The 19,570-nt window shown below is 31.2% G+C and overlaps 2 protein-coding genes across 2 annotated transcripts in view; one reads left to right on the top strand and one right to left on the bottom strand.

Annotated features, from left to right (window-relative positions):
• The window catches only part of LOC136969360 (centromere protein F-like), a 352,144-nt gene that overhangs the window by 62,888 nt on the left and 269,686 nt on the right, over positions 1 to 19,570 (bottom strand). The window lies entirely within an intron of this gene.
• Positions 1 to 19,570, top strand: part of LOC136969365 (glucose-6-phosphate 1-dehydrogenase-like) — a 42,930-nt gene that overhangs the window by 15,568 nt on the left and 7,792 nt on the right. Inside the window, exons 3-9 of the mRNA XM_067263500.1 lie at positions 3,611 to 3,719; positions 3,793 to 4,007; positions 5,886 to 6,044; positions 8,266 to 8,391; positions 10,122 to 10,215; positions 10,324 to 10,540; positions 10,725 to 10,930. Of these exons, the coding sequence (XP_067119601.1) occupies positions 3,611 to 3,719; positions 3,793 to 4,007; positions 5,886 to 6,044; positions 8,266 to 8,391; positions 10,122 to 10,215; positions 10,324 to 10,540; positions 10,725 to 10,930 (1,126 nt within the window). The remainder of the gene's footprint in view (positions 1 to 3,610; positions 3,720 to 3,792; positions 4,008 to 5,885; positions 6,045 to 8,265; positions 8,392 to 10,121; positions 10,216 to 10,323; positions 10,541 to 10,724; positions 10,931 to 19,570) is intronic.

Below are 19,570 nucleotides of genomic sequence, written 5' to 3'. Positions count from 1 at the left end.
AAGATGCAATCACTATATAATGATGATATTTTCTGTAATAAAAATGGTATTTAGAATACATTTGTGTTACTTTTGACATATTTTTTTACAGAAGATTGAATACAATAAAAATTTAAATCTAATCAATCATGCTTGATAATTCCATCAATTATGGTTATTATCTTCTCAAAAGTGAAAAATAAAAATTCAGACAAAAGTTACAATTAAGAAATAAAAAAAACTAAATTATAATTCTTATATAGTAGAATGGAAAAGTATAATAGTTTATAATTTATTTATTAAAAATACAGTAAAACTTGCAAAAGCCAGAACTTTGATGGGACTATTTTGTTTTTCTGTGTCTCTCAGGTTTTCTATCATTGACATAATGTAATCTTACTATTTTTCTATTGCTTAGTATTGCCTATACAAATGTTTCTTAATGCTTTTATGGGATTGGGTGAAAAAGTAAGTTTTTTCATGATTTTCATATATTTATCACTAGCAAATGAACCCAGCATTGCTCAGGCAAAAAATAGCCTAATATTCTTAATATTTGTTGTTATTTCATACTTCTAACCCTTATATTATATTATAGTATTTGATTTATATTTACAAAGGTTATTGTACATAAGGATTTATCACACCAAGTGACATTTTAAAAATTCCTTAAATTGTATACAGTAGAGGAATAAAGAATTTTTAAAATGTGTTAGATTGGTCACTTGGTGTGATAAACCCTTATGTAAGATAAGTTTTGTAGTTATATAAATCAAATATCATAATACAACAAACAATAAACTATATAAAGAGTTTGATTATTACAGCCTACCATTGTCACGTTTAACATGATGCTCAGATGTATGAAATAGCACAATTTCATTGGTCAAGAAGACACCAATTGAAAATACAATATCTTAAAAAATTTAAGATATTGTAATTTTGAGTTGTAAAAATTTGTAAACCTATAAATTCCCACTGTCGTCCATCTGTGCATCTGTCTTTCCTTAATCTTGAGAACAGAGTTAGATACACAAATGCCGAGACCAGATATAGAAACCTTCTGGACAGGAGCCCCAATTAACTATAAAATGAACCAATGCAAACCAGAAGTTGCATTATTTCAATTCAATTATTTCATTATTTCAATTCAAAAATTGAAATAATGCAACTTCCCCTGAAAGGAGTTAGATAGGTGACTGGCAAGATTCTATTGTTAAAAGAAAAGTATGATATACAGGGGCAAGCCACTACAGTACTGATTTGATGTATTTTAGAGAGCATATATTTTAAATTAAATAAATTAAAAATATGATTAATTTTGTCACGATAAATATTTGCTTGTTAGAATTAGTTTGGTTTATTTGGTTATGGCAATGTGACACACGAGCAATCTGCCAAGGGGATGAATCCCAGAAAGACTTTTATGGGAAGCAAGATCCTATTTAGTGTTATCATTTTCCATTTTATGCGGGCAAGTGCTATGTGCTGTTGCAGTAATAATATAGCATGTCTATTTTGCACTATATCATTGTCTCAGTAATTAAGTAAATATAATATACATTTTTTAAAATTATATTCTTTTTTGTAAGAATTATATTTAGTTTATTATTTTGTTAAGTTTTTTGCCAATAGATGATGCTATGTGTAAATCAGCAAATCAAATATAGATAGAAATTAATTGATTTATAGTAATCCAATCAATAATTTGGGGTGGTGTGTATGACATCTAAGTTAGAAGTATGTGAACGTAACTGCTGAGTTTCATAGCAATTGTTCAAAGACCCTAGGAGTGTATAGCGAACAAACAAACAAACATCCTTATTTATGTATATAGGTTTGTTAGAGATGTCTGCATACATTGTAAGATTTTTATAAATAAATGAACAAAATTCAATGTTTAATAAAACAATATAATGTCAATGGGCCTCAGGCAGAAAACAGTAGTATAATGGGATAAACCCATTTTTAATTTTTGAAGATAAATTGAACCTCCCACTCAGGTTTCTAGAACAATTATCATATCTTAGGAAATAAACTTTCAATAATAAACAAACAAATTGCATACATCTTAGAATGTGAGTATAGTTAGTATCAAAGTGTGATTTTTTCCCCCCTCCCCGTCTTTTGTCAATTTCATAAAAATTAAATTCAGTTAATTCTATTTTAGTTATTGTTAGTATAGTTTTCCATTTTCTTTTTTTTTTTTTTAATACTCACTCATTATAATTTGACGGAACTTTTAAGCTTATTTTTGATTTTATTATATTGCTTAAATAAGCTCATTTTATTATTAATTTGATTGTAATGCAAAAATAAATACATAACACGAGTTCCCGGCTTTTGCATCTATACTTCTCAATATTTAGGTTACAGTAGCATGGTTTCTTTCATCTGTCCATGTCTCATGGGTTCAGGCTTTCAGAGAATATTTGTTAGGTCAATGTTTTACTGAAAAATTTGAATTTTTCCACCTCTGAAAGGTTTTTGCCTTACTTGGATTTTGGCTTTCATAGATTTTATTGTACTACTGCAATGTATTTACTAAAGTAGTAAAGAAATGTATTAAATATATAATTAAAACATGTTTTGCAAAGTTTAAAAAAACTTATTAAACTTTTTACTTTATAAAACATGCTTCATTAAATTGAAAAAATATTGAGTGTCTAACACATCATTAAAAAATAATTAAATATAAAATAAAGTGATGGGAAAGAATTATATACTGTTTGAGGCTTTTAATCTAGTTTTAGAATTATTAAATCAAACTATTAAATTTAATAATTTGTTTGTTAAAATTATCAAGTGTATTTTAAAATAATTTTTCAAATACAAATTTTACATGCAAACATGGTAGAGTAAAAAATAAATTGAGCTCTTAATATAATTTTTATCACATTAATAGTACAAGTATTTACAGAAGACTACCTTTAAAGTACTGAGAAGCTTCTCCTGCTTCTTCACATTTCTATCAAGTTTAAGGATTACTTTGAAAAGTGGTAGAAGTCATTTTTCGTGATGCCTTTAAAGGCTTTGTTACTTCAGCTTTTACATTCAGCTTCCAATGGTCATTGTTGATTATTGAATTTTGATGGAACCATTCTGGCTTACTGTGCCAACATAAAATACTGGAGAGGCAAGAGGTGGTTACCAACCTTCCAGGTGAACTACCAGTTGAAAACAAAAGTTCTGAGGAGAATAGCAAGGACATGAAAAAACCTTTTTGAATAATTCAGTATATCAAAAGTATCCAGGGAATATGTTTCTTATTATGTCATTGTTCTTAATGATTAATAACATTATTCTTGGAGAAAAGAGACATAATAAAGTACACCTTATACGATGTTGTTCTCTGAAGAATAAAAATCTTGCATTAGTGAGACTGGTTTGAATATTTTTCTTTAATTAATATTAAACTAAACAACAGTGATATATTTTAGTTTCTCCTGCCCATGTCTAGAGAATCATAGTGGTAGACAGTAAAACCATAATCATTTCTAAATGTCAGTATAAAATAGTTTTAAAGGAGTAAATTGCAGTAAGTCTCTTTTGGAAATGATTTCTTTATATGTTTTTCATACTTTTGGTTGTTTTTAAATATAAATTTTAAAACTTTTTGATTCATTTTTAGGGCTTTATTCAGAGATGATTTGCTTCCTAGTAATACTAAAATTATTGGTTATGCAAGATCAGATTTAACAGTAAAAGATCTGAGATCAAAAGTTGAACCCTATCTGCATGTATGTAATTTAAATTTTAATATTTTTTGTAATTATTTTCAAATAAATGACATTTTTAAAACTTTATTTATAGATTAAAAACAACGACAATAAATTAGGAAGTTTTTTTGAAGAAAATTATTATGTTAAGGGATCATACAATGATCCAACTGATTTTAAAAATCTTAATGAAGAAATTAAAAAGTTTGAACTTGGGAATGAATCAAATCGTTTGTTTTATTTGGCTCTGCCACCGACAGTATTTGAGTCTGTCACAAGTAATATTCATGACTATTGTATGAGTAAAACGTAAGTGTAAATTTAATGTTTAATAATTGTTTTATTGCCTACCAAAATTTTTTTTTTTTCAAGTTAGGAAGAATTATATCTGAAGAATTATACTGTACTGAATGAATGAATCACATTGAATTTTGATTTAAAAAGATTTTTATATAACAGAAAGATCCAAAATAGAATTACTTATTAAAATTATATTATCAACTGCAAATAATACAGAAATTATAATTTAAAATATTGTCATTATTAAAATTTGTGATAAAATTCTTTTAAGTTGAGTTAACACAATCAACACAAGTATTAGACTGGATTCTTGAAGTTCAGAATTTTATCATATCAATTGTACAGGCTAATTAGCAAGTAATAGAAATAATTGCTGAAGAAGCAAATATCTTCTAAAACTTTTGACTAATTTTAGAAAGTTGTTATAGAATGGCTGAGAATAAGAACATGTTATATTTTTTTTTTTTTATAAGTATAGGATGATGTACTATGTCTGTAATACCTAAATAATTTAATCAATATCAATATTATTATTATTATTATTATCATTATTATTGAAATTATATAAATAATGTTGATCTAGTAGTAGTCTCTTTAATCCGAAAAATTGACGGTAGACTGTCTCACAGCTTAACAGGTTCAAACTCTTTTATTGCCTTTTTACAAATGCATTTCGGATCAGTATTATTTTTTCTGATCCCTCTTCAGTGCTATAAAACAAAGGTTTTATATTAACAAAACTAACGCGAGCAGAAAAAACAAGAAACATCTTTAAAAAACCGCTTTCTAATACCTTAAGTTCTTCATATACTCCTTAACACCTATACAGTACTTTCGAGTTCTGTTTACATTGCCATCTAAAAATACGGTTATTTTCCCTTGCAACAGTGCACTACAGCAATACTACAAGTAATTACAAAGTATAACATTTAATTAACAATTTAATCTATTTTCTATCATGAATTTCCAAAGTTTTAAATAATCAATTATACATACGTACAGGCCTTCTTTAAGAATATTCCAAACCTTTACACATTTTTTAAAAAAGTTTACATGTTATATAATTTAAGAACACTTTTTTTTATTTTTATTTTTTTTAAAGAATTAAAAACACCATATGTTTTACAATTCTAGAACATTTTCCTCGGTACAGTTTTCTATCCTCTACGACGATTCTATTAACATAGAGGCTGCAACAGGCCAATAGTTTATGTTAATAGAATCATCGTAGAGGATAGAAAACAGTACCAAGGAAAATGTTCTAGAATTGTAAAACATATGGTGTTTTTAATTCTTTAAAAAAAATAAAAATAAAAAAAAGTGTTCTTAAATTATATAACATGTAAACTTTTTTAAAAAATGTGTAAAGGTTTGGAATATTCTTAAAGAAGGCCTGTACGTATGTATAATTGATTATTTAAAACTTTGGAAATTCATGATAGAAAATAGATTAAATTGTTAATTAAATGTTATACTTTGTAATTACTTGTAGTATTGCTGTAGTGCACTGTTGCAAGGGAAAATAACCGTATTTTTAGATGGCAATGTAAACAGAACTCGAAAGTACTGTATAGGTGTTAAGGAGTATATGAAGAACTTAAGGTATTAGAAAGCGGTTTTTTAAAGATGTTTCTTGTTTTTTCTGCTCGCGTTAGTTTTGTTAATATAAAACCTTTGTTTTATAGCACTGAAGAGGGATCAGAAAAAATAATACTGATCCGAAATGCATTTGTAAAAAGGCAATAAAAGAGTTTGAACCTGTTAAGCTGTGAGACAGTCTACAGTCAATTTTTCGGATTAAAGAGACTACTACTAGATCAACATATAATACAGTTACCAAAGAAAATTTAATAAGTATATAAATAATCTTTTATATATTAAATACAGAGGATGGTCAAGAATTATCTTAGAAAAGCCATTTGGTCGAGATGATAAAAGTTCAGCTGCTCTGTCAAATCATTTAGCATCTTTGTTTAAAGAAGATGAAATATATCGAATAGATCATTATCTTGGAAAAGAAATGGTCCAGAATTTAATGACTCTAAGGTATTTCAATAATTTTTCAAATTCATATCTATCAAATATTTTTGAAATGTTATATTTTATTAATTTGTGACAGTTTTAAATGAGATGAGAAGGATGGATCACAACAAGTATTACTGAGTTTGTAATAAATTTGTAAATTTAAGATTGAATTTTCAGTTTAAATATTAAGTTATGAGGCCAATAAATTTTGGAAATTTTGCAAAATTCTAAATTGCTTAATTATTTTAGTTATGTAGTTTTATGATTCTTCCAAAATGTATATTTTCTATTATAGATCTTAAAATTATATGAATTTAAATTTTAAAAAACTTAAATTCACAGATTTATCAGAATATCTGATTATATGTAAGCATTAAATAATTTAATTTTAGATTTTCAAATTAATGATAAATTCATACATGTTTCAACCAAAGAGAACATTTTTATTAATTTTAGATGTGTTTATATGAAAATATTGATTCAATTATGGTAATTCTAAACAACAAGCATATTATATTATATGCTTGTTTAGAATTACTATAACTGGACTTATATTTTATAAAAGCATCTTGCTTAAAGATTTTCAAAAAAGTAGTTCACTCAGAAGTCTATTCTTATTTTTATAATTTATTGTTTCACTTAATGTTTTGGCTTACACATCTTCATCAGATGAAAACAAATTTATCACACAGAAGCAAAAGATATCCTGAATAAATTGAATACAAAAACTTAAAATTTACAATGATCATTACAGTTATTTAATGGAATGCATTGGGCTTTTTCAATATTAGTTTATCTTAAAAAACATTAAAAACTAGATTGGGAACATTTGTGTTTTTAAATAAAGTACATAATAGATAATTTGGTATGTTACTTGAATGCTTTCCTTCATTTTACACTACTCATTGTACTCCAACATTCTCCTGAATTCTTTACCAGCACTACTTTAAGTACTTGTAGAAAATTTAAGTTCTGATGAAGTAACTGATAAAATGAAAAGTAAGTTCTTTTCATTTTTATCATATAAAGACTCAAGTTATCTATTATTAACTTCTAAAGATACTACATAAATATTTTCAATATGTTATAACTTATAAGTCAGTGCTAATAACTAAGTCTGATATATCCCATTAAACAATTTTCAATACTGTTGTAAATTTAAAATTTTTATATATGATATATTCAAGATATGTTTTGCTACAATATGATAAGCTTGTATTCACCTGATGAGGTTGAGCCAAAACGTATCATATAACAATACATTATGAAGTAAAATTACAAATCTCTTGAGTAAGCTATTTTTTTGGAGAATCTTTAAGGAAGATAGTATTACAGATGGTATAGTTTTAATTTTGATAATTCCAAATAAGCATAAATATTAAGTATTATTCCTTTCAAGTGAGTACTATGACTTTTGAGATAAAAGTAACAATTATATTTTTATAATTACTTTTTAAGAATTATTATAATTATGTTAAAAGGATAACTCTGTAATTTCAATATCTATTGAACATGTGTAGTTTATATAAATATAGCATTAAATTTTATCTTAAATTCTTTAATTTTAGAATTTTTTGGGATTATATTTGAAATGCCACTATAAAACATTACAAATAAATTAACAAATATTAATCCTGTATAATTATAAACTAAATTAATGTTAGTTCTTTAGTAAAGTATAAAGTAGTTAACCAGAAATTAATAATTTGCTTTTAATTTCTGCAGTATTACTATTCATTAACGACTAATTAATTTTTTGCAAATTAAATTAATTAGTTTAGAAACAAACAAAAATAATATTTGCATTGCATATAGTTTCAACTGATAATCTTTGTGAACTGTAGTAACAAATAATATAAATATAAGGATTTTATGTCAAGCTTCATCAAAAACAAATGAAAGAAAATTGAAAGCTATAGCTTCAGCTGATAACTAATGCTATAGCTCTCCATTTCTTTTAATTTATTTTTTCAAGAGACTTATTTCTATATTTATTACTGTGATATGTTATTTAAGTCTCTAATTTTTCTGTGGACATATATAATTTTGAAAAATTCTTATATGTTATTTTCAATACAGAGAAGACTTACTACACTGAGTTTTAGTGATGGGATGGATGATTTTGTCTTTATAAGAATCTGTTTGTACTCAAGCAAAATAATCTAGCATTTGTTTGTCTTGAATTACTGAGAATTAAGATGAATTAATAAAGAAAATTTTCATTTTATTTTATTTTTTTCAGATTTGCTAATCAAATATTTTCTCCAACTTGGAATAGAGAAAATATTGCATCAATTACAGTTTCTTTTAAAGAACCATTTGGTACGCAGGGTAGAGGTGGTTATTTTGATAATTTTGGTATTATAAGGTGTGTATTTTGAGTTTTAGTTGGAACTGATTATTTAAAATAAAAAATCTGTAAATATATTACAATATTATGTTTAAATATTTGAAACTTTAAATATTATTTGAATACTAGTTTTAGAACTTTGTCATCATATCAAAATAATACAATCCTAAATCAAGAATCAGAAAGTTGAATATTATTGAATTCTCAAAAATAAAAAATGGATTGATAAAAAAAGGGTAGTAGGAAATGAAACATTCATTCTGTGTAAAATAATTTATTATTGTGTTAAAAAATTGTTCAGCAAAATTAGTAATATATTATTTTTTACTTCTAATTATATTCTATTAGGAAACAATATGATTGTTCATACATAATTAGGATCTTAATGTACTGTATATTGGATTTCCATTGTATATGAGTAGCTGAGATTCAAATGGGTATTGGAGATGGTTAATGTCATTTTAGTTTTTTTATGTACCAGTAGTCAATTAAAAATTATCAGATGATAATCATTTGTCAATTCTTATATATATTAGAATTGTTTTATAGACTTACATGATTATTTTTGTTTTCATTGTATATCAATAATATGTTTTTATGTTTTGAAAATAGGATTAGTTTGTCATTTCTATCTTTTACAGTATTTCAGTAGTCATTTCATGTGTTCACAATATAGCTTCACAGTAAAGCAATCTTTTGGTGTTGTGTATTAGGAATAAAACACTTGAATATTTCACAATATTTCTTCTTTGATTTTGGAATGTCTTTTTCTGAGCTGCTTGTATTTTATTAAACAACTCAAATGAATGACTTCTTAATAATCTAAAAACAATAACCTACAAGAAAAGAATAATATTATTTAAATGTTTGAGCAATTAGCTATATATAAGAATACAATAAATATATTAAGTTTACCTATTTCTTAATGTTTGCTATGAGATGGGTAATGTGGAAAGTAAGTTGTATTTCTACCTGAAAAGTCCAAGTTTGTGATGTTACTGTTAGAATAATAATTGCAGGAGGAATTCTTGATATATGTTGTAGTTATGTTCTTAAGAAGCTTGAATTAAAAGAATGTGTATCACGGGTCAATTTTCCAATGAACTAATGTAAGAAATACCATGTTAGAAATATGTTTCAGAGCAAATAAAGATTTGAATTTATGTGAGTTATAGGCATATGAGTAAGAAATACTTATTTTATTGTATATTAACTGCAATATAATATAATTTCAACAAATTTTAAGTTTTAATCTGAATTGATGATTTAAAATAAAAAAAATCTTTGAGTAAATTACAGTATTGTTTATAAGTACTGTACAAGAGATTCTGTTTTCATTTATTCAGAAATAGTAGAATACTAAACTACTAAATAATAATTAAACAATAGAGTATGAAATTTATTAATAAAAATTAAGGGCAAGAAAGAGTAAAAAACTTTTATTTTTTCTGCCCTATGGGCACTAACAGACTTTTCATGGGTTCAGCCAGGTCCACAATGAGGTGGAAAGGTAGTGAAGGACATATCCAGGAAAGATCTTTTCTGAATAATTTCTGGGGTTTTTTAAAGTTCAGAGCATCACTTCAAGAATATAATTAATACTTGAATGATATTGACTTTTTATCATAGATTATCTTATTTCTGAATATATGAAAACTTAGAATTTCTTTCTGTAATCTTAAAATTAAATATTTTTGGATATTAAAAAATGGTTGAACAATAAAATATATTAATTTTATGTTACTTAGGGATGTTATGCAGAATCACTTGATGCAAATACTTTCATTAGTGGCAATGGAGAAGCCAGTATCTACATCTGCTGAAGATATACGCCATGAAAAAGTTTGTAATACTAGATTAATTTACAAATACGTATATTAATTAATTTGATTAAATTTTGTGTTTAATAGAAGTATTTTTTGCAATTATCAATTTGTGTCTTATTTTTAGGTGAAAGTATTGAAGTGTATAGCTCCAATTAAACTTGAAGATATAGTTATAGGACAATATGTTGCAAATCCTGATGGTAAAGGAGAAGCTAAACAGGGTTATTTAGATGATCCTACAGTTCCAAAAAATTCAACTACTCCTACATATTGTTTAGCAACATGTTACATTAATAATGAACGTTGGGATGGAGTTCCTTTTTTTCTAAGATGTGGGAAAGGTATACAAATTTAATAAAGCATATAACTTCCCTGAATTCACCAAGTTTGTTAGAGAATTATAGTTGATAATTTTACTTTAGTGTATGTATATACTGAAAATTGTTAATTCAGAATTTATATTAATTTGATAATTTAAAATATTTTAATATTAAATGAATTAAATGTTTAAAATTTAAATTTTAGCTCTAAATGAAAGAAAAGCTGAAGTACGTATTCATTATCGTGATGTTCCTGGAGATATATTTAATAAACAATGTAAAAGAAATGAGCTTGTTATTAGAGTGCAGCCTGGTGAAGCTGTATATGTGAAATTAATGATGAAACGACCTGGAATGTCTTTTGACATGGATGAAACTGAGTTAGATTTAACCTATGGTAGTCGTTATAAAGTGAGTATATATTAAATTTATTTTAATGTTGAAAAAAAATTTAATATTTTTTAAAATACAGAATTAAACAACTAGAATAATTGCCAGATTTATATGTAACTGCAATTTATGGATTATTTTTGTTTTTTATTGCAAGATAATAGTATCTGCTTATCTCTAGTATGAAATTCATTTGCAGTTTTATTAAATAATAGCTTAAAAATGGCCCATAAATTTCAACAATATTTAATAATAATAATAATAATAATAATAATAACTCTCCCGTGGTCACCATCTGGTCGTGGTGGGAGAGCCCAGTAATTTTACTGATCCATAGGGCAATGTGGGCTGGAGCATAAGCTCCTGGTAGGGACACCCATGCCAGTAAGGTCTATGGGGAGAAATGAAGCTAAGAGTGACCACACACCCACATTCTGTGGAGATATGTATCATGGTAGTAACCAGATCTAAATGTGATACCGGCTCGGACGTCGCCTGGGTTAACAAGGTCCGCGTTCGTGGGTTAGGCAGAGGCTCACATTTGAAAAATAGGCTAGTCTCCCTTGGTTACCGGTGGCGAAAGCAGCACCGGCCCAAGCATGGCTACTGCAATGCCCTCAACAGATGTGAGGAACCAACCCAGCCTTGGTGTTTCTGTGGCAATGCATCCACAGACCCCAAAGGCTGGAAAACCACACCAACGGATGAAATGGGCAGTAGAAATGAACGAGTTTATCATCCGTACTTACTACACCATCACAAAACTCGAAACAAACACGACAGCATACAGACAACAACTACACCATAGAGTCACACAACAGTATCCTCATCTCACTGTCACCGAACAAAGGGTTGTTGATCAAAAAAGAACAATTATACACAACAACCTTATTCCACAAACAACACTTGAACTTATCAAACAACAGGTTGCTGATCAAATACATCAACAGACAGAAACATCTAACATTAATGAAGATCATGTAACCTGTCAGGATAATCCAGCAACAAGCATTGATAATAACACACATACAACAATTACCACTAATGATACTACAGACACTTCCTCGTCCATCACTGATAACATAGACATAGATTTAGTTAATACACTCTCACTTATATTTCAGAAAACACTCACTAAATATACAGGCACAGATCCCACACAACGACCACGAATACCAAAAATCAACACGTCAAAGGAAGTAGGAAAAACACTAAATTATGTAAACACTCACTTAATACCACACTACATTCATTCAATTTCTACACTCGCAGACATTCATACATTAGTTTATGCTGGGGCAGTCACAGTAGTGACACGCCATGGTCTGAAAGTACAATCACAGACATATACACAGAAAACACAATTTTATCACAAGCCTGCCTGGCAGAGAAGAATAGAAACACAAATAAATGACATTAGACAGCAATTGGGCAGGCTGACACAATACACTAAAAACAACATAACACCCAAATTAAGGAAACAGCTCAAAAACATTTTCAAGAAAATAAAAACGCACACAAAACATGAACATCACAACATACACATTACAGAATATATTGATACACTAAAACAAAAACTTGCTGCCAAAGCACGTAGACTCAAACGATACAAAACATGTACACTACGAAAACAACAAAATAAATTATTCAAAAACAATGAAAAACTTTTTTACAGACAAATTAATAACAAAGCAAACACTGATACACAGCACAGTGGCACACCAACAGAAGAAGAACTCACAACATATTGGTCTTCTCTTTAGTCCAGTGCTGTCACGCATAATGCTGATGCAGGCTGGATCGAGGAGGAGAACAGAAACTTGCACAACATACCAACTATGCCCTGTGTTGAAATAAACATGCATGATTTCCAATACACTGTTAACAGAACACACAACTGGAAGACACCTGGTGTAGACAACATTCACAATTTCTGGTACAAAAAGTTTACATCACTGCACCAGGAACTAGCTAAACACCTAACACACATCATCATCAATCCACAAGACATGCCAAATTTTCTTACTCGGCATCACCTACATGAAACCTAAAAACAACAATACCACAGACCCCACATAACACAGACCAATTACATGTCTTCCAACACTCTACAAATTATTGACATCCTGTATCGCAAACAAAATATACTGTTCAGTCCCCAATGGACCTAAGTCTATTGGACGAAATGTTCGGGTAAAGGCACATTAATCAAGGACTTTACAATTTTGTACATTTTTCTACAATAAGGTTTAATAATGAACACATAATACAAAATTAATATATTCTAAATGACATGAAAAATAACGTAATTACAATTCTGGGTTTTAAAGACAAAGGATCGAAGAAATTACTTAAAAAGTAAGATACAGCAATTCACATACCGACAATAATATTCTTCGGACGTTCCTTGAAGTCTCCTTTATATATCTGGCGTGATATTTTTTTATACCATAGAAGTGTTCTCCTCGATGGGTCCGGATTTTATTCACTGTTCAATTGAATGTCCGCATGTGTAGTCTTCCTTCTCCTTTGTTCTTTCACCACAGTCTAATTTTGTCGCACAACTGGTTGGGACCGAAGGAAGAAACCAAAAAAATGTCTGGTGGACGGGAGTCCAACCTTTATAATCCCCGCCATTGCGCGTGACGTCATGTCCGTTGCTAACCAATCCGCAATGGAGACCGGTTTTTTACCCATCCAAAAACCGATATAGGGTACAAAACGAAATGTTAAAAAAAAAAACACAAACAAAGAAAACCCGATACAAATGTATACATATATATATATACAAAAATAACGATATAATAGTGCTTAGGCACTACATACCTCCCTCAATTCAAGATTACTTGCCGTAGTGCAGTCTACGGAAGTCTATAATTCTATGTCGTAAATTATACGGTTCTTCTTGTTTCTCACTTTCAATAATGTCACCATTAGAATGCCTTTCGCTCCTCTCATTAGGAACGGTCTTAGATGCTGTCCTAATTATTCTCAGATCAGGGGTCTCATCCTCATCATCTGACATGTTTTCTATTTGCACCCTTTTTTCAATTTTTTTACGTTTGGGTCTATCAACAACATCACCGTAACATAATTTTAGTCGATCTACATGCACAGTGTCTTTATCCCTTAGATTACATCCCTCAATTTGATAGGTGGTGGGATTGATTACTCTCACTATGCGGAAAGGACCTTTATAATTACTAGAAAATTTTCTTTTCTTACCACCCTTCCATTTTACCCACACCCTCTGTCCTACACTAAACTCCCTTAATTTCTTATTAATATTGCGGTATTTCCTACAAATTTTATTATGCTGACGAGCTTGATCGCTTGCCATACACCTAATGGCCCTGAGCTTACTTATCAAAAAGGATCTACGTTCATCAGTATTGGTAGGATCCCAACTTTGATCGATGTTTGGAGTGTGGGGGTCAACACCGAAAAGGAGAAAAGCAGGTGTATCATCAAGGGCTGAGTGGTGCGCATTATTGTAGGCAAAACATGCGGGAGGAATCAAGTCATCCCACTCAATATTGGTCTCACCCGATGACTTAGCGATCATGTCGATGATAGATTTATTTACTCTCTCACAAATGCCGTTTGAGCATGGTCTGTATGCGGTCGTTATATTTCTTTTAATGTTAAGCCATTTGCAACAATCAGAAAATAGGGATGATAGAAAATTTGTCCCTCTGTCAGAAATTATCACCTCAGGGGTGCCATATCTACAAATCACTTTCTCGAAAATCATGTTACTAACAGATAAAGCAGTTTGGTCGGGTAGTGGGTGAGCCTCAACAAAACGAGTAAAGATGTCGATGATCACTAAAATGTACTGATTTCCCTTACTAGTTTTATGAATGGGCCCTATTATATCCACGGCGAACTTCTGAAACGGTGCTATAGCGGTTTCATTTTCCTGTAAAGGTGCCTCCCCCCTATGTATGTTATATCTCTGGCACCTTTCGCATTCCTTAACAATCTGATCGACCTTTCGTTTTAAATTCCTGATGAAGTAGTTTCTTTCTATGTTCTTTATAGTTTTACGTACCCCCCAATGGCCTGAAAGTTTGTTTTCATGTACAGCCTTAATAACCTTTTTGGCCAAATCTTCGCCAACACATAATTGATTCATTTGATATCCCCGGGATTTTAACCAAATTTTTTTATATAGGCAGTCGTTCATAACAACATAATCATTCGAGAGCTGCCTCGTAACCCCCTTACCATTACCCCTTAACAAATCCCTTTTTATAGGACCTAGGGCACTATCGTTATCCTGGGAATGAATAATTTCCTTTCTTGTTGGGAATATTTCCCCCGTTGATTCAATATTTAAGCAACTCACTCCATTTACATTCCTTGATAAGAAATCAGCCACCTTATTGTCAATTCCTCTCACATGCTGTACCTCAATATGGTAATCTGATAGTTCCATCACCCAACGGGTTAAACGCCTGCTGCCGTTATTGATGTTATTCAAAAAAACCAACGGTTTGTGATCTGATAGAACTATGATTTTTTGACCTAAGACCAAATATTTGAAATGTCTTAATGCTAGTATGATAGCAAGACACTCTTTCTCGATGGTAGAATAATTAACTTCTGCACCTTGAAACCTCTTGCTAAAGTACCCTACAGGAGCTAAACCTTCATCTCGTCGCTGTTCCAACACAGCAGCAGCTGCTATATCGGATGCATCTGTATGTAAATAGAAGGGCTCATTGAAATCTGGGTGGGCCAGTATGGGAGGATGAGTGATAGCCTTCTTTAAATTCTCGAAACTAGTTTGACATTCCGAGTTCCAAACAAATTTAATTCCCTTTTTCGTAAGGTTGGTTAATGGATTTGCGATAACAGAGAAGGAAGGGATAAAATTTCTAAAAAATCCCACTACCCCTAAAAAACTCCGCACACCTTTTACGTTATTTGGTGGTTTAATTCTTCTTATGGAATCAATGTTGCTAGGGTCTGGGCTTATTCCCTTATCATTGATCACGTGCCCTAGATACTTCACTTCCTTGGCTATGATCTGGCATTTACTGGGGTTCAACTTTAACCCCTCATCCTGCAGTACTTTCATGACCCTACTAAGTAGCTCCAGGTGGTCGTCTATTTTTTGGGAGAATAAAACCACATCATCTTGAAAAATGAAGCAACTATTTCCTACAAATTTTGCTAACACCTTATTCATAACGTGTTGGAAGTAACGGCCACTATTCTTAGCTCCTTGGGGCATCCTGCATAACTGGAACTTTCCCCAAGGAGTAGAAAACGCAAATATATGCCTAACTCTCGGGTCCAGGGGAATCTGGAAATACCCGGCTTTTAAATCTAAAACGGAAAAGAACTTATTACCATTGAGTTGAGATAAAATATCGTCGATTCTCGCCATTGGATACACTTGGGCTTCAGTGACCTCGTTTATTTTTCGTAAGTCCAAAGTTATTCGGATCTCCCCCGACTCCTTTGGCACCACGTGGATTGGTGAATTCCATTCTGATGAGCTTTCCTCAAATATCCCAGCCCTCAACAATTCACCCACCTTCTCCTTTAGTGCAGGGAGATAACTGACAGGGATTCTGTATTGTTTCACACTAATGGGGTGGTTCGTCGTCAGGCTTACGGAGTGCATGTAATTCTTCATGCCGGATATATCGGCAATCTCCATAGCCACAGCCTTGGGGTATTTATCTAATATTTTTCTAACACTAATTTTTATATTATCGTCTAAGTGATCTAGATTCCATACCTCATCCTGATGCCCCCCTCTACTACTAACATTTAAACTAACGTCATGGTTTCTAATCGAGGGACTTGCCCTCACAACGGAACCTAACTCAGAGAATATCTCGGGTTTATGATTCAAAACGTCCATTCCGAATATAAAATCATAATCCACACCATTAGGAAAATTGATTATTGGAATTGTGAGATCCATTTTATTACCACTTATTGACTTAATTGTAAGGGCCAATGCCTCATTACTCGTAATAATTACACCTGACATGCCTCTAATGCATGCCTCACTTGTGATAGTATCACTTATCAATTTTTTTCTCCTAAGTTCCCTTACAAATTCATTATTTACCAAGGTGCGTTCAGCACCGGTATCGATTAGTCCTCCTACCCTTTTTCCTTCCAGATCCGCCGACATGATTGGCAGCATATGGTCAGATAAAAAAATACAATTGGTTAAGTTCAAATTGTTTTTTCTCTGGTCAATTGTCTGACCCCCCAATTGACCAGATCTTAGTTTAAACACACTCGCCTATTACATTTTTTTGAGACATGCCCTATTTCGCCACACGAGTAGCATCTTCGCGTGTCCTCCCATTTAGTTTTAGGGTTTTTATCCAATTTCATTGTATCTAGCATGTGCGTCATGGACTCGTTCAACTTCTTCAGTTGTACTTCTAATTCAGCCACACGATCTGCCAACTTATCTTCCTTTTCACTTGCATTCCCCGAATGTCCTAAATTTGCATATGCTTCACTAAACCTACCGCGTGTGTTACAAGCGGATTCCACTTCTTCCTCTTCCTCTGCCTTCAATATTGCTTCATCTAACGTACTAGGTTTGGATTGCATTACTTGCCTACGGGTCTCAACTAACAAACCCTTTATGAAGCTCTCCTTGACGGTATTATCCCGTAAGATTTTAACATGAGGATTGTGTGTTACAGCCTTAGAGAATAATGACTTTAACCTACTGCTATACTCACACACTCTCTCCTCCTTTCGCTGGGCTATATTTAACAACTGGCCTAATGGATTACGCCCCTTATCTTTATGAATAAAACATTTTATAAGCTCCTGTTTTAGTTCTTCGTAATTGCTAACTCCCTGATCCTTAAGATCGCAAAAGACTGATAAAGGCTCACCTTTCAAGCGGGCTTTGACGACGCTAACTTTGACCTTTTCATTCCAACTCGCCAATGAAGCTACTTCTTCAACAGTTTCGAAAAATCTCCGGACATCCAGACTGTCACTAGGTAGATTAGAAAAGTAGGGGATCATCCCCATAAAGCCTGTCACCACTGGTGCATTTCCTATCTCTCCCATTCTTTCACCAAGTGATCCGCTTGAAACTTGTTCGTCCATGATTTACCAATTTCGATCTTGCAGAAAGTTCCCGAATTACTAGTCCTTTTACACAACAGGCCTTACCCTTTTTTTTTTTTTTTCAGTATTAATAAGAATCCTTTTACAAAATCCTGTCGCGGACGCCAATGTTCAGTCCCCAATGGACCTAAGTCTATTGGACGAAATGTTCGGGTAAAGGCACATTAATCAAGGACTTTACAATTTTGTACATTTTTCTACAATAAGGTTTAATAATGAACACATAATACAAAATTAATATATTCTAAATGACATGAAAAATAACGTAATTACAATTCTGGGTTTTAAAGACAAAGGATCGAAGAAATTACTTAAAAAGTAAGATACAGCAATTCACATACCGACAATAATATTCTTCGGACGTTCCTTGAAGTCTCCTTTATATATCTGGCGTGATATTTTTTTATACCATAGAAGTGTTCTCCTCGATGGGTCCGGATTTTATTCACTGTTCAATTGAATGTCCGCATGTGTAGTCTTCCTTCTCCTTTGTTCTTTCACCACAGTCTAATTTTGTCGCACAACTGGTTGGGACCGAAGGAAGAAACCAAAAAAATGTCTGGTGGACGGGAGTCCAACCTTTATAATCCCCGCCATTGCGCGTGACGTCATGTCTGTTGCTAACCAATCCGCAATGGAGACCGGTTTTTTACCCATCCAAAAACCGATATAGGGTACAAAACGAAATGTTTAAAAAAAAAAACACAAACAAAGAAAACCCGATACAAATGTATACATATATATATATACAAAAATAACGATATAATAGTGCTTAGGCACTACAATACAAACATGTTGAAGAACACGACATTCTAACGGAACAACAAAAAGGTTGCCATAGAAATCACAGGGGATGCAAAGAACAGTTACTCATAGATTCAGTCATTCTACGGCAAGCACACAAACAACACAGAAACATACACATGGCATATATAGACTACAGAAAAGCATTCGACAGTGTTCCACACAGTTGGCTGCTACATATTCTACACATGTACAAAATACATCCATCACTCATTGCATTCTTTCAAAACACTATGCAGCACTGGAGAACAACACTACATCTCAGGGTTAGTAACACTTCCATACAAACAAACCAAATTTTTATTAGGCGAGGAATTTTTCAAGGAGATTTCTTGAGTCCTCTCTGGTTCTGCTTAGCCCTGAACCCATTATCCAACATGTTAAACAACACGCATTATGGTTACAATATCAGACATGAAAAAACAACACAGTTTACACTGTCACATCTTATGTACATGGATGATATAAAACTTTATGCATCCACACAAAAACAACTTCATCAACTCCTACAAATCACACATTTATACACCAAGGACACACAAATGGAATTTGGCCTAGATAAATGCAAAACACTTCACATAGAAAAAGGAATCCTGAAGAAAGAAGATTTTGCGCTTGGAAATGGAGACGTTATTGAATCCATGAAAGAGGGCGAGTTCTACAAGTATTTAGGATTCCAACAGGCCAAACTAACAGAACATACACAAATAAAGCAAAGATTAATTAAAG

Source organism: Centruroides vittatus, unplaced genomic scaffold (genome assembly GCF_030686945.1).
Source record: "Centruroides vittatus isolate TY-2023 unplaced genomic scaffold, ASM3068694v2 contig_1777, whole genome shotgun sequence".
Taxonomy (NCBI): Eukaryota; Metazoa; Arthropoda; class Arachnida; order Scorpiones; family Buthidae; genus Centruroides; species Centruroides vittatus.
The sequence above is the reverse complement of the archived record's forward strand: the minus strand, read 5'-3'. Positions and strand labels throughout refer to the sequence as shown.